The sequence below is a fragment of the Canis lupus genome, chromosome 13, assembly GCF_003254725.2.
Source record: "Canis lupus dingo isolate Sandy chromosome 13, ASM325472v2, whole genome shotgun sequence".
In the NCBI taxonomy this organism is placed as follows: Eukaryota; Metazoa; Chordata; class Mammalia; order Carnivora; family Canidae; genus Canis; species Canis lupus.
In genome coordinates, this window is record NC_064255.1 from 58,809,367 (window position 1) to 58,824,400 (window position 15,034).

General features: G+C 36.1%; 1 protein-coding gene across 1 annotated transcript in view; it reads right to left on the bottom strand.

The window, feature by feature from the left end:
- The window catches only part of TMPRSS11D (transmembrane serine protease 11D), a 51,387-nt gene that overhangs the window by 22,061 nt on the left and 14,292 nt on the right, over window positions 1-15,034 (bottom strand). The window contains exons 2-3 of the mRNA XM_025435645.3: window positions 9,604-9,725; window positions 7,572-7,690 (exon numbers count right to left, since the gene is read on the bottom strand). Of these exons, the coding sequence (XP_025291430.1) occupies window positions 7,572-7,690; window positions 9,604-9,725 (241 nt within the window). The remainder of the gene's footprint in view (window positions 1-7,571; window positions 7,691-9,603; window positions 9,726-15,034) is intronic.

A 15,034-nucleotide genomic window follows, 5' to 3' on the forward strand; every position in this document is an offset into this window, starting at 1 on the left:
GGAACTGACTTAAAGCGAAAGAATTGCTAAAATTTGGATAAATGTTTCCTGTGATTATTTTTTAATTCATAGCTTGGCATTGCACCTGCACAGGTTAGATTGGACCAAAGTAAAAAATCCACCTCAATTATGACATTTTTGTTATGTGGAAAACTTTGGTGAAGACTAAGATAATAAGCAACATAAAGAAAGCAAGTTGATTCATTGGTTGATTTCAAGACACAAGGATAAAAGAAGAGGACCATGGATAAGATTTTATATTTCCCAGAGTGGAATGTTATTGACCCTTTCATTAGAAATTATCAAATGTTTGGTAGAAAATCAGTAAGCAGATGATTGAAGAGAATTCCAATAGGATAGTGAAAAAGGAAGCTGATGAAGAACACAGAGATAAGTTACTATGAGAACTTAAATGAGCCTTGTAACCTTTCTTCCTCTCAGTTTTTCCATCTGTAAAAGTACAGTCAAAAGGGGCACCTGGGTGGCTCAGTGGTCGAGCATCTGCCTTTGGCGTAGGTTGTGTTCCTGGGGTCCTAGGATGGAGTCCCATATGGGGCTGCCCCTGTAGGGAGCCTGCTTCTCCCTTTGCCTGCTCCCTGCCTTTCTCTATGTGTCTCTCATGAATACATAAATAAATAAAATCTTTAAAAAAGTACAGTCAAAAGTGTATTAAAAAATTATCTGTACACAGTTAACTACTGCAACTTCCAAAGACTATGCACCTGCTTTTAGTGAACTTTACAGTCAGCACTTAGCCTTTTCTCTTTTTTCAAAATTATTACTGTTCAAAAGGTAAAACAAGTTCACTTTCACACTTCTTTGATTTTGTCATCTGCACTATTAACACTTTTGTTACCTTGGACAAAAGTCAAGTACACAATGGAAAAAAAGAAATATTTTATATTTCCCTCCTGATTGAGGGTGACAATACTATCTTGGGATTCTAGTATGTAATAGAACTACCATACTTCAGTAATATTCATAGTTGATAAGAATTGAAGTGAGATGTTGATTATTTAAGGTCCAACAAAGTGAATCATTGAGTTTAGTAGACAAGTCATTAAAAGGTAAAACATTACATACAGAAAGTTTGTAATTATCACACGTTTTCATCCTTAGAGAAAAAGATCTTATTAGCTACCCATAAAAATAAAGCACCTTATTTTCAGTGTCTTCTTCCTTAATACCTATAATTCTGTTGTTACTATTCATGAGCTGAATAATAGAAATAATGTTGTTTTGTGATTTCAACCACTTTCCAGTTACTACTTTCTTTTCTGTTTAACCAGAAGATCTGGAAAGCTCAGTTTTCAAGAAAAGATAAAATATGTAGCAATATGATCTGTTACTACAGTGGTCTCTAAATATTTTTGATTATGCATTCCTATGGGTAAAGCATTTTGGCATGAGTAGCCAAAACATGTATTATTTATTTATAAATTATATACATGTAATAATACTGTACTGCTGACAATATATATTATAAAACATTGACAAAATTAGAAATTAAAAAGGCTGAGTTATAGAGCAAACATTAAGGAATTGTATTCCATTTATATTTAATAATAATATTTTCCCTGTTAATGTGACTGGATAGAATTTTTAATTTTTGAAACACTTTGTGATAAAATGACTCAAAGTTATGATTCTAAGTTTAATTTAAATACTTGGTTTGAAGTTCTGAAGAAGTTTCCACAGAATTATGTGGCTCATATGCATAAAGTACATCACCTGCAGAATTTAATAAATAATGACACAAAGCTGTCGGTCCATCCCACACATTGTGCAAAAGTTTTCTTGAAATTCAGCAAGTGACTTTCCATCTTCCCTGAGGTCAACTGGTTATCCTTGCAAACCAAATAAAATGTGTTTCATATTATATGTTTTTAAAGAAATGTGTTCCAAATCAACCAAGCATGATTGTTAATCCTTCTCCTCTGCTAATTTTTATGTGTGTACGTCTAAGCAGTTTCATAGATAACATGCATCATTTTCAGTAAGACAGAAGAAAATCCAAAAACCTAATGATGGACTCATTGCTAAACATGTTTTCAGTCTTCTCTCCATGGTATGAGTTTTATGTAAAATGTGGCTAATTTCTTTTACTTACACCATGAAGAAACAGGATGTGTACATGTGTGTATGTGTCTTCAAAGAAAGGTATTGCTTCACCCGGTAATTTGGCTCTAGTCAGGAGCAGTAAAGTGTCAGTTCTGTCATTATGTTTCTGTTCTCTTACTGGTTCACTACTGTCCGTGCATATTAGAATGATCTCCAAATTGTGGGTTTTAAAATTTGTGTTTTGCAGGATTTTCTGTTTTCCTTGTTGATTCAGTTTACTTTTAAAACTAGGTAATAGAATCTTTAAATCTAGCTGAAATTGCACATGATTGAAATCTATTCAGAGAACATAAATATACTGTAACCTAGTCAGTTCTGCTGTGTCACTGCTCTTCCCCTCTTCTCTCAAAATATCTTTGCGCACATTGTGTGGGAGCAGGTGACATAAAACCAAACAAGGGTGCCAGTGTCAATTCCCTTATTAAATAATAGGAAAGCACTTCCTTTCTTCTAAAAAATATTCTTTGTGGGAAAAATACATGTAGAGTGATATCTGATTATTTGAGTATTCACAATTATTGTGAATCTCTTCCTGGAATGCACAACACCATTTTGGAGACCGCTGTGAGCCTAACTGCAATGATGTCTTTATTTTGTGTCCCTAAGAGTTGGCACAGGAACCAAAAGACAGAATGGATCATTTATTTATTCATTCAAAGAACATTTGAATGTCAAGTGTGTACCAAATTATTTTTTAGGCATTAAGTAACAATCGATGCTCATTAAATGAATGTGCCTGAAATGAATTTTATCCAGAAGCCCTGCTGGTCTAAGTGATGCGATAAGATTAATCTCAAATTGATAACTGTTTTCTCTATCTTCCTATGTCCTAGTTTGTTTATGGGACTATAATTAGGTATATTTTGGAAAAAATGGCAATTGTTTGCAGAATTTGTTGCAATAACAGTCCCGATACCAAAGGAGAGTTTCAACAGTTTAGCTGATCCCAGGTATGAATCCCAACTGAAGTCTTTTGTTTTACTTAGAAAGACCCATCCAATCAGAATGTACTCATAGTTTTGACACATGTATTTTGCAAACTGTTTCTTTCATTATTTCTAGATGACTTTGTTCTTTTTTTCACTCATTCAACGACAGTTTTTGAGCACTTCCTGCACTGCACATCCCTTCTATCAAGCACTGGGATACAATGGTGATAGAAAATAAACAGTCTTTGCCATTATGGAGCTTATATTTAAGGGGGGCAGACAAGTACCAATCAAGTTATTATTCACATTTGAATAAATTATAAGTACAATAATATTATAGAGCCATTTGATCCAACCAATGAGATTAGAGAGATTCCTCAGAGGAAATGCTTATGGAGTTGAGATTTTTAGGAAGAATCAGTCAGCTAATTGAAGAGGAAGGAAAAGCCTCACAGATGAAGTCAGTGGTTCATGCAAAGTCCCGAGATGGGAACACACAGGTTGTTTTAGGAATGAAAGAAGGCCAGTGCAACAATAGCATGGAGAGCAACGAGGCTAGGGTGACAGAAAGGCCAGACCGTGCAGGTCTTGTTAGTGTGTAAAGATTTTGGCCTTTAACATAAATGGTGGCAGTCAGTGAAGTGTTTTAAACAAAAGGATAATATAGTTAGATTTGCAGTTTGAGAATAATTTCTTTTTTTGTAAAAGATTTATTTATTTTAGAGAGAGAAAGAGAGAGAGAGGAGCATGGTGGGAAAGGGCAGAGGGAGAGGGAGAGAGAATCTCAAGCAGACTCTACTGCTGAGTGGAGCCTGATGTAGGGCCTGATCTCAAGACTTTGAGATCATGACCTGAGCTGAAACCAAGAGTCAGACACTTAACTGACTGTGCCACTCAGGTGCCCCAAGAATAATTTCTTTTGTTGTATATGGAAATTCAACATTAGGGAAGAAATTGTGCAAATTAGTTGTGCTATTTTATTTATTTTTAATTTTTTTAAAGATCTTATTTATTTATCCATAGACACACACTGAGAGAGAGAGAGAGAGAGAGAGAGAGAGAGAGGCAGAGATACAGGTAGAGGGAGAAGCAGGCTCCATGCAGGGAGCTTGATTGGGACTTGATCCTGGGATTCCAGGATCACCAGAGGCCACCAGACTCCAGAATCCAGGCCACCCATGTGTCCCAGTTGTGCTATTTTAGTGCTTGAGAGTAGAAGTGGCTTTGGAAGAGCATGGTGTTAGGTATGAAGAGAAATGAATGGATATGAGGGACATAGAGGGGATAAAACTCACAAGGGTTGGTAATAGATTGGATATTTAGAATGATAGAGGACAGTAGGTCAAAGATGAATTCTAGGTTTTTGGTTTGGAAAAGTGAATAAATGTTGTTGTCCTTATGGGAACAGGGCTATTGGAAGAAGGCTACTATAATGTGGGGAGAACATGAGTTTGATTATAAGACATAATATATTTGAGATTTAAAAAACAACAACAGCCAGGTAAAAGATATTAAGCTGGCAGTTGGGTGAAAAGGTCTGAAGTACAGAAGAAAAATCTGGGCTTGAGACCAAGTGAGTCATTAGATAAGTATTGGTTGAAGTAATATTCATGGATGAGATCATCTAAAGATACAAAAGTGTGACTGGAGAAAAGAGCAAGGTCAAAACCTTGGGGAATTTCAACATTGAATATTAGTGTACAGGAGGGTGATCCTGTAAGGACACAGAGGAGTGGCTGGAGAGGCAGGATAGGAAAAACAGATGAATGAATATCATGCTTGAAAGTCACAAAATCATAGACTTTTTATGTTAGAATGTACTATAAAAATCATCTGGTCTAATGATTTTATTTCACTGATGAGTAAACAGAGCTAGAAAATACATGTGAATTGCCTAATGTAATAGAATGTTCTGAGACTACTCTGCTTATTAAGTATAACAATGCTGTCTGTGGGACAAGGATAATGATGGTACTCATGTTACCATTGGGAAATGGTGTGATCCTTGGATTTGGAGTCAGGAGACCTTGGTTTGAATTCTGGTTCTACTACTCTTCACTTGACTGACCTGTTTCCTCATCTCACAACCTTTACTTTACCCATCTATAAAAATGATTTGTTAATTCATGTGGCTGTCGTAAACCGGAGGTTAGAAAGTGCCTTGTAAACTGTAAATTAACACCGCATTAGAGTATAATTCATATAGTGTTTTTTTATATAGTGTTTTTAATGTTCAAAGTGTTTTCACAGAAGGATAAATATTTCAAGGGAAATCTTTCTCTGCCAGATGTTTAGATATATTGTAAAACCACAGTACTCGAAATAGCATCGTACTGGTACAGGCAAAGATTAATCAATGAAGGAAAAGTACAGACAAAAGAAAAGGAGCAATTTAGTGTATAATAAAGGTGGCCTGACAAATCCATTGCACTATTTAACACACTGTTTTGGTACTACCACCTACGTATTTTGGGAATAAAGCTGGATCTCTGCCCTATTGCAAAGTAAATTACAGATGAATAAAAGATAAAACTATAAAAACTGAAATAATAAAACTATAAAAAGAAAACGAAGGTGAATATTTTAAAGAGAATTTAGAGTGGAGAAAGCCATTTTTAGCTTGACACAAAAGTGAGCAATCATAAAAAAGATTGATAATTTGGCTATACGAAAAGTTAAATGTTTAACATTTAGAAAAACCTACAATATAAACAAGATTGAGAGTCAAATCATATTATTAGAGAAATATATGCAATTTGAATGATAGGCAGCTTTGATATTCTAGTAAGGATAAGTTTTTTATTTTTCCAAATCCACATAAAATAGACAAGAGCTCCAGAAGAAAATGGGAAAGGTCATGACCAGGCAATTCTCACCTATTGGATTAGCAACCATTAAAATGATTTACAATGCTGCATCATATTAATGCTGTGGGGAAATAAGCATACCTGCGTATACCTATGTACTGCTGTTGAGAATGTGAACTGGAGCACTTCTGGAGTTTAGTCTAAAAATTAATCTTAAAAATGCATTAGGCCACCAAATTTGATATAAGCAAGTGATTGAATAAATATATGGAGAGAATATACAAATAGAAGAATTTTAAATAGTCTTCAAATATTCAGAGCATAGCTCTCCACTCTTCTAACTCCTTATGTGTGGATTAGACATAGTATCTTCCTTCTAAAGAGTATGATATGGAAAAGGGAGGGAATAACTTTACAATGTTGAAACCTGATGATCACTGCTTCAGCTGGGTGATTAAGTCAACAGTGATAAGTCATATACTGACAGTGTAATGAACCCCCTTCATGTGATGGAATGAAAATGATACTTTTCCTCTTTGGTCTTCTTCCCTCCTCAAAACCTGTAACTCCACTCTAAACAAGAGAAAATATTGGGGAAAAAAAGGCCACTTGCAGTACTCTGCAAAATGTCAAGGTTCTCGAAAACAAGGAACATCTTAGGAACTGTCATAGAGTCTCTCCCCAAATCACTGATTCAGCTACTTATTCTGATCTCATTAAACATTTAAATGATATACCTAACTTCATTTGGTCTAATCCCATGCTAACTAAGCAGATGTTTCATAACTTGGCTTCCAGCGAAGTTTGCCTCTGGGGGAAAATGTGTTAGACAAGCCAATGATTCAGTCCTTCAGCCATAAGAGTTCTCATTATAGATTAACTTAGTGGTTCCCAAAGTGTGGTCCTTGGACCATTAGCACCAGTATCACCTGGGAACTTAGAAATGCAAATTTTTGGATCCACCCTAGACCTACCTATTGAATCAGCAAGCTCTGACATCAGGACCCAGAAATCCATGTTTTGACAAGCATGACAGGTGACTCTGTTACATGCTAAAGTTTTAGAGCCATTGGATTAATTTGTATTCTTAGGACTCTTTAAAAAGGTAAGTAAGCAGCCTTGAGATTGGTCAACTCTGACTCTGTGGGTTAAAGACCAGACTCTAGTCCATGGTCATAAATGAATGCAAAAGGTCCACTTGTGGGGTTTCCTGGCAGGCCTCTTCAAGTGAAAGCCTGACCTTGCTTTGCATACTTTCTATGCCTATCATTGAACCAGAGTAAGATGTTGTCTAAACTATGTTATTATTGACATGCAAACATGTCTGTTAACACCTGCTACCTGTGTATTTAATTGGACAAGAAAAAAGGAAAGAAGGCAAAATGGAAAGAATTAAAAAGGCAATTTCAAGGAGAGCAGTCATAAATACTCAACTTGAACAAACAGCAGACTTCCAACCTTTGAAGTCATAATCATATAAAATAAGAATTTACTCAAGAGTTTTCTAATGCTTTTCACTTATAACTTAAAAAATGTAAAGAACCACTATACTAGCAAATTAACTTGGAGAAAGCCCAAAGAACCACATCTTTTACTATACAGGGAATTAAAATATGCAGAGCATTTAGTAATTACAAATAGATCACAAAATATTAGATTTATTATCAGACTTGTTTTATGATGGAATAAAGAGCAAAGACAAATATTAACTTACCAGAGATTCAATTCTTCCACTCAAAGTCCTGTATTCTTGTGTCCCTGGTGAATTTAATTGATTACTATATTGGACATTTAGGATTTGAAAACTGCTATGGTAAAAGTAAGACTTTTGATCTGGAAAACAAAGAAAAGGCAAAGTCAGTCTCACCACTAAGTACTTTAATTTACCCTGGATTACAGGATGCTATATTACACAATTAAAAAAATTTGGTTCTCTTAGAGAAAGCCCCAAACTTATTAGAAATGTAGCTATAATAAAATTATTTTCTTTCAGTTTTTTGAAAAACTGACAGATTTAAGAAATGTAAGGATGTAAGATCTAAGGATGTAATGATGTAAGGATGTAAGAAAACGAGAGCAGCATTATTTGTGAAATTAAACTGCTGAGATGTATCATAATTTTCATTTTTACTATGTTTTAGGGAGATTTATGATTGCTGATTTATTCATTCAAGAAGTATTAATGAATGTCTATAATATGCTATTATTCATTTATCACTAAGGAATAACCCAAATGAATTCTGAATAGTTTTAAAAATTATTTCAAATAATTATCATTGTAGAGGAATTGATGGCTTGTCCTTAGTTTTTTAGACTAAGCTAGAAAATAAGCCTTTGAACAAGATAACAGGTTGGTTGTCCAGTGTGAATTGTTTTTACCAAAAATAAGCCTTCCAGAGGACATATTCAGCCATGTGAAGAAAGTAAACATTTCCGAAACACGCTGTATACCTCTTAGAAACGTTATGAACATGAATGTAATTTAACCTGTCCCAGGAAAAATCTCTGCTTTCTTTTGATCATTCATATGTATAATTTATGCAGAGAATTACCTCAATCAGGGGAAAGAGCTGGAGAGCCTGGTGGAAGGGTAATATAGTCCTTTGTGGTGGAAGGACAAGTCTTTTGAGGGCAATGAATGGTCACTGGGACACATTCTGAAGAGCACTAACCTAGACTCCTCCACCTGTGTGATAATATAGTGCCATTAAGAGTGAAAATTCATTAATTTATTGGAAATTTGAGGTTTCATGCCTCTGTAATTCACCTTAGATGTAGTCAACTTCAGGTGATTTGATAGCAAAATGTAGCTATAATTTTATAATTAGCATGACAGAAAAGATTATTCATTATCACTGGTTTTCCTAATGTTGGTAATTTTATTATACCCTCAAGAGTTTTTCAACTTTCACATAAATAAACAGTTTTGCCGATTTACAAGAGAACATACAATAAATTATGTTCTGTCTCTCCATACTTATACATACCCATATACCTACACACACACTCACACATGTGATTTCAATGATTCACAGAATTATAACTGGAATAAAATAACCCCAAAGTGCATTTTAAAGTGAAAAAAGCAGATTATAGCATATATTATTTAGTGAATTTGACAGATTTTATTTATCTACATTAAAACATCTGAAAGAATATTCACTGGGATATTAAGAACATTATGAGTAAACAGGGTATCATGTATTCTTTATATTGTTTCTTGCTCATGTGTCCTATATTTTTGTATTATAATAATAATAAGAGAAATAATAAGAGATTCTTTTTAAATTTTGTTTTTACTCCTTATCTTTCATAATGGTCCTCTCAAGATTGTTTTATCTGGAGAAAGATCATGAATTAACAAATACTAACAGATTTTTAGATGTTGAAACTTAAAGTTCTTTGCAATATATCACTTTTACAATTTTATTGGGTTATTATATGAAGAAGGAAATAATGATATTAAATGAGAAAACAAAATAGGCAAATTTTGGCTATTTTGGCTAGAAAAATTCTTGCCTGGGTAATGATGTTTATTATGCTAAAAAAAGAGAGAGAAGAGAAAAAAGTACTGATTGAAGGAAAATATAGACATAAACACATATTTAGGGATATATAAGACATACAATTATGTTATATTAAGAAAGAAAAGTGGCAATAGAAGAGAGAATGCCAGACTTTTCATCTGAAGACATATTTAGTTATTTGGTTTGAAAAGTAGAACTTTGAGTCTTCTAAGTACTTACCAAACGCTAAGAAGTGGATGAGTAGAGCTATGGTTACGGCCAGGATTACCACCCCTGCCACAACAACGAAACACACTACATATGGATTCAGGAATCTTGAGCCTGATGGCACCCGTGCTGGCCTTAAAACAAGAGAAAATGATCAGAGACTAATCCTTTCACTCAGAGAAGCCATTACTTCAGTGCTCATGAACATTTTCTGCCTTCCTAAGTCTTTTAGCCTGAATATAGTTTTTTTTTTTTAAGATTTTATTTATATATTCATGAGAGAATATATAATCCCCACAGGGAGCCTGATGAGGGGCTCGATCTCAGGACCCGGGGATCATGACCTGAGCCAAAGGCAGAGGCTCAACTCCTGAGCCACCCAGGTGCCCCAACATAGTTCTATTTATAGGAAACAACATGATTCTTGATCAGGAGATGATCCTGAAATTGAACCTGAACTAACAACATTCTCCTTAATGACTTTTCTTTCAAAATTTTTTCAGCACAAAAATGCTGACATTTTGGTAGTTTGATGAAAAGATAAGTAAATCTGGCCTACGCTTTGCAATTATTTTCCCTTCTTCTGCCAGTTGATGAGGTTCTCAAGAGTAACAACTAATTGTACTGTTTTATTGTCTTTCCAAGACACTATGTTGGACACTTACTATAATAAATCTCCCTTAACTGGGCACCATCTCCACCAGTGTACAGAAGGGGAGTCATTCTGGGTGGGGAGAGGGGCGGAGGGATTCAGAACGTAGCATTTCTCACTGTCATATTCTCTATATTATTAAAAATGGGGTGTGACCAGAGGTTAAGTGCTCAGATCTAGGAGAGTAGCAAGCTCCTGAAGTGAATTAGAACTGTCCCAATAGCAGATTTGTGTGATTTATTATTTTCCCCCATGAATCTGTCAACTGCAGTCTAAGCCAATACATTTGTGCTAATATAATATCTGGTAATTATTAGGTCCTATCTTCTTCACCCCCTCCCCACAACCACATTCACTTGCACTGGGGAGGTAACCAGAAGGGCTGTGTGAATTTCTGTTTTATCACTTCTTTGCTTAGGGATCATGTTGTCATTTATCTGAGACTTTCCTATTCTGACAAATGGTATTAATAATATCTGCCTCACAGGCCGTCTTGAAGATCAATGAGGTTATGTTAGGAAATATATTTCTAGTTAAATAGGTTATCTACTAGGGCATGTGCTTCTTGAGGGGAAAGACAGTATGCATGTTTATGTTTCTGACACTTTGCAGAGTGCCTGGCACAAATAGGCAGTTCATAAATATTCATAATATTTAAAAATATTTGTTACATATGTTAACTTCTGAGCATGTTTCCGATATAAAGCCTTAACATAGCTGAAAAGCAGTTACATTTAGCAAGAATATAGTCTTTCATTTTTCCTATTTGTTTTGCCAACATTCTGATGTAAGTGTAAAGAGAATACTCTGAGGGTCAGTGATTCCCAGACACTTAGTTTCCATAGCAGGGTTGCCTGATGTTGTTTGGCCTCTACACAACTCACAGACTTATAGAAGAGCACTTCCTGGTGTTTTGCAATGTACCAACTGCACATTGTATTCTGTGGTTCTGGGACCAGTAACATATCAGGTGATTGTTAGAAGCCAACCTAGACTTGGCCAACTTTCAGTTTTGGAGAATAAAGACATTAAACATACAGACCATGCTCAAACATTATCAGTTAGTGAAAGGTCATTCACGTGAAGTAGGAAGGACATAGTCTCAGGCTAACATAAAATGAGTGATTTAGCTTTAGCTTTATATCTTTTTACTATATTGCTCTTATTTGTTCATTTTGCTATACTGGTGAAAATCGACCTTTAATGACACCTGTCCAGAGTCCAACATTTGGAAACTCCTACTGTGGTAAGCTCCAAATGGAAAAAATTGGCACTTTAACCTTTGCTGATTCTAGAGACTCAGTTTACTTATCTGTCACCATATGTAGTCACGGAGCCAATGACATGCGATCACAAATGCACAGTGTTTGGCATTTGTGATGTCAGTAAATGTTAGTGGGTGCTGAGTAGTGGCAGAGCCAAAAGGAGACAGAATTGGGGTCCAGGGTAAACCCCAAAGCCTGAATAATTTCCAAACTGATTGATCCTTTTCCTCAACCGGAAATGAACTAATGTGTCAAGATTTATGAGTGTGGAGAAGAAGTGCTGACAAACAAGGAGTAAGCTGGAGGCCGAAAACAAAAACCGAAGGCTAGAGTCAGCATGTGCTGTGTTAGCTTGGATGAGGCTCCCATGGGAATGACTTTAGCGCCGACTTTGCTTCAGTTCATGGAAAACACCTTAAACTCAATGACTAAAAAAGCATCATGAGACATATGACTCAATAAACAATGGGTGTGTAGCTCAAATCACCTTAATCTCACATGCCATAACTAATTGCATAAGAATGGGATGTTCCACCCCGTAGAAACAGCTGAAGAATTATCTACTCTCTTGTTGGTAGCGCAACTTGTCATTGAACGTTTGTATGTGGTTGATGACAAAGCTTATGCTAACGCAAAGTACGTTGTGTGCAATATTTACTTTGTTGACTATTAGAGATAAATGTTTGCAAACACTGAATTTTGACTCGATGTGATGGAAATCTGTGCAAGAAAATACTTTGCTTTCAAAGCTGGTTCCTGATCAGTGAGATTTTTAGTGCTTGTGTTTGAACAAAGTAAAACAAATAATTCAGTTATAACATGTTTAGCCAGCTTCTCCTTCTCTTTCACTTTCTTTTATTGACTTGGAAAAGTTAACAATGTTGGAAAATTTATTCAATACCTTTGAGAGTCTAAGCATCAGGCATTGAACATGTATATCGCCAGTCTTCTCAATTGTAAAGCAGGTATTATGATCCCTGTTTTGAGGATAGGGAAACTGAGGCTCAGAGAGTAAATAACTCAAAATTACTCAGGAGTGGCAGAGCTGAGAACTGAAACTAGGTTGTTCTAAATCAACGCACATGCACTTCCTTTCACAGACAAGACCTCACTCACACTACGGAAGACAGGAAAGCTTTGGGACTCTCCTATCTCTTTTGACTTCATTTGGGGGAAGCAAAAGTGATCAACATCCACTGAGTGTTAGGACTCTGTCTCACACATAGCAAGTGTGCAATAAAATAATTATTCATTTAATTTTAATTTGAAAGAAAAATATTAATATATCAAAGTTATTTAGGAATATTAATTAATCTTTGCCATTGACACATAGTTATAACCAATATAGGGCTATGGATTAATAGAGCCAATTGGCAATCATTTCCATTATCTGCAAGAATGGAGGAAAACAGTGACAGGGTAATTGCAAATTCAAATGCATATGGTATGTATATAAAGGACTTATAGACAATTTTGTGTCCTTTTAAGTAAGATTTCAGGTATCATAGTAATCAAGATTTGGTCCACAGTCATCTTCTCCTGTGAAACATTCTTTCTTGATAATCCCAGTTAAAGACCATGGTATCAGGAAGCACTTTATAGGATAACATTTCCTAGGATAGATCCTCAGCCCAGAACTCTGTCTTTGAGCTCCATGCCATCATTGCCAGTCACCACCAGACATCTTATGGATGCTTACAACTTCCCAAAATGTGAGAGGTCTGGGAATGGGGTGAAGGTGAGATGTTTTCTCCCTGGATTTTTACCAGTCTCAGAGGATTCCAACTGTCACTTGATCACCAAGCCTTGATTGGTGTTTCCAATTGTTGTCCCTCCAGAGAGGGATTTTGCAGCTCTTGGGCTGGAAGGAAGCTGTGTGTGTGTGTTGTATTTATGAGTGTATATCTCGCACTCACGCATTGTCCTCTGCTATTTTTATTTAGGTTGTAGGTGTGAGGAGAGACTGTGTGTAGGGGGAAAGAAAGGTGAGACAGCTTCATTGTCTCTGAAATGAGAGCTTCCTTTTGCTTTCTCTATTGCCTGAGAGCTTTGGGTCTGGAGGCCTGACTACCAGGCCATGGGCTGCCCAAGTATGAAACCTAGAGGTGGTGGTTCATACCCAAACCACAGCCTGTATGTCTCTGGGGAACTTCTTTCTTTAAAGGGAAGGAGATGAGGGGCTGTGAATTGGTTATTAGTTTCTGAGTTTTACCTAGTAAAGTAAAATCTAAGAAAAAAAAAAGAAAGAAAGAAACCCATTCTGAAACTGAACTTTTCTCCCAGCACCACACTCCCTACTATTTCTAAAATTGATGAATGTCACTACCATCTACCTGATGCCCTAATTTGGAGACCTAGGAATTAGCTGCACCTGATCCCTCCTGGTCACTTATCACATTCAAGAGGTCACCACACAGTTTTTATCTTATACTTAAATCTTTTTTTCCTATGCCCTCTATTTTATTCTTAATTTTGACTGTTACCACTTGACTTATATTACTTGAAATGCCTCTTAACTGGTCTCCCTTCTTCCATTAACTCAGTCATTATTACTGTTATTAATTAGTTAACACAAGAGGCATTTGGTGAGTGACTTCAATGTTCTAGGAACTGGAATACAATGAAAAGAAACAGACAAACATAGCAGTCCTAATGGTGAAGGGAAACAGAAATGAATAAGATAAATAAAATAAGGGGAAAAAGCATAGAGGTGGGAAAGGAAGTGTGTATATGGTGCTGAAAATTTAGGTAGAGTGGCCAAGAAAGCCCACACTGAGAAGGTGACATTTGAATAAAGACCAGAAGCAGGTGAATTAGCAAGCTATGAAGATACCAGGAGATGAATGATTTCAGCAGAGGTAAGAATAGGTGCCGAGCCAGGAACTTGCTTGGTAAATTTGAGAAACAGCAGGGTGGGAGGGGGGGCAGCTGGACTGGGGTAGAATGAGCAAGGTAGAGAGGTGGTGAGCATGAAAAAGAGATAAGGTCAGAAAGATAGGAATAGGAGTTAGCAGGTGGGGCAGATCTTTTAGGGCTTTGCATGTAAGGGCTTTGGTCTGCCTTCTGAGTGAAATGAAAAGTCTTTGAGGGTTTTGAGCAAAGGAGTGACATCAGATCTATTTCTCTAATAGGATCACTGAGTGATGGGATGAAGAGGGGGATGACAGGTCATTCAGTAATTGAGGTGGGAAATAATAGTAGTTTAGACAAGCATGGTGGTAGGGGAGGTGGTGAGAAATGTCTAATTTGGATATATTTTTAATTTAGCCCCAAAAGGATTTGCTGATGATTCCCTTATGAAATATGGGAAAAAGAGGAATTTAGATTGAATTCAAGATTTTTACTTCATTCTAATCAACTTTTCAAATCCTTCCTGAGTTGTTTGAATTTACATCTTAAGTTTGGACACTCTCCCCTTCCCCTGCCTCACTTGACATTTATCTGTATAGCTTGTCAGATCCTCAGGATGTCATCCAAACCTTCCACATGCCACTGAAAGCCCTTCACAGTCCCCTGTGCAGCTTCA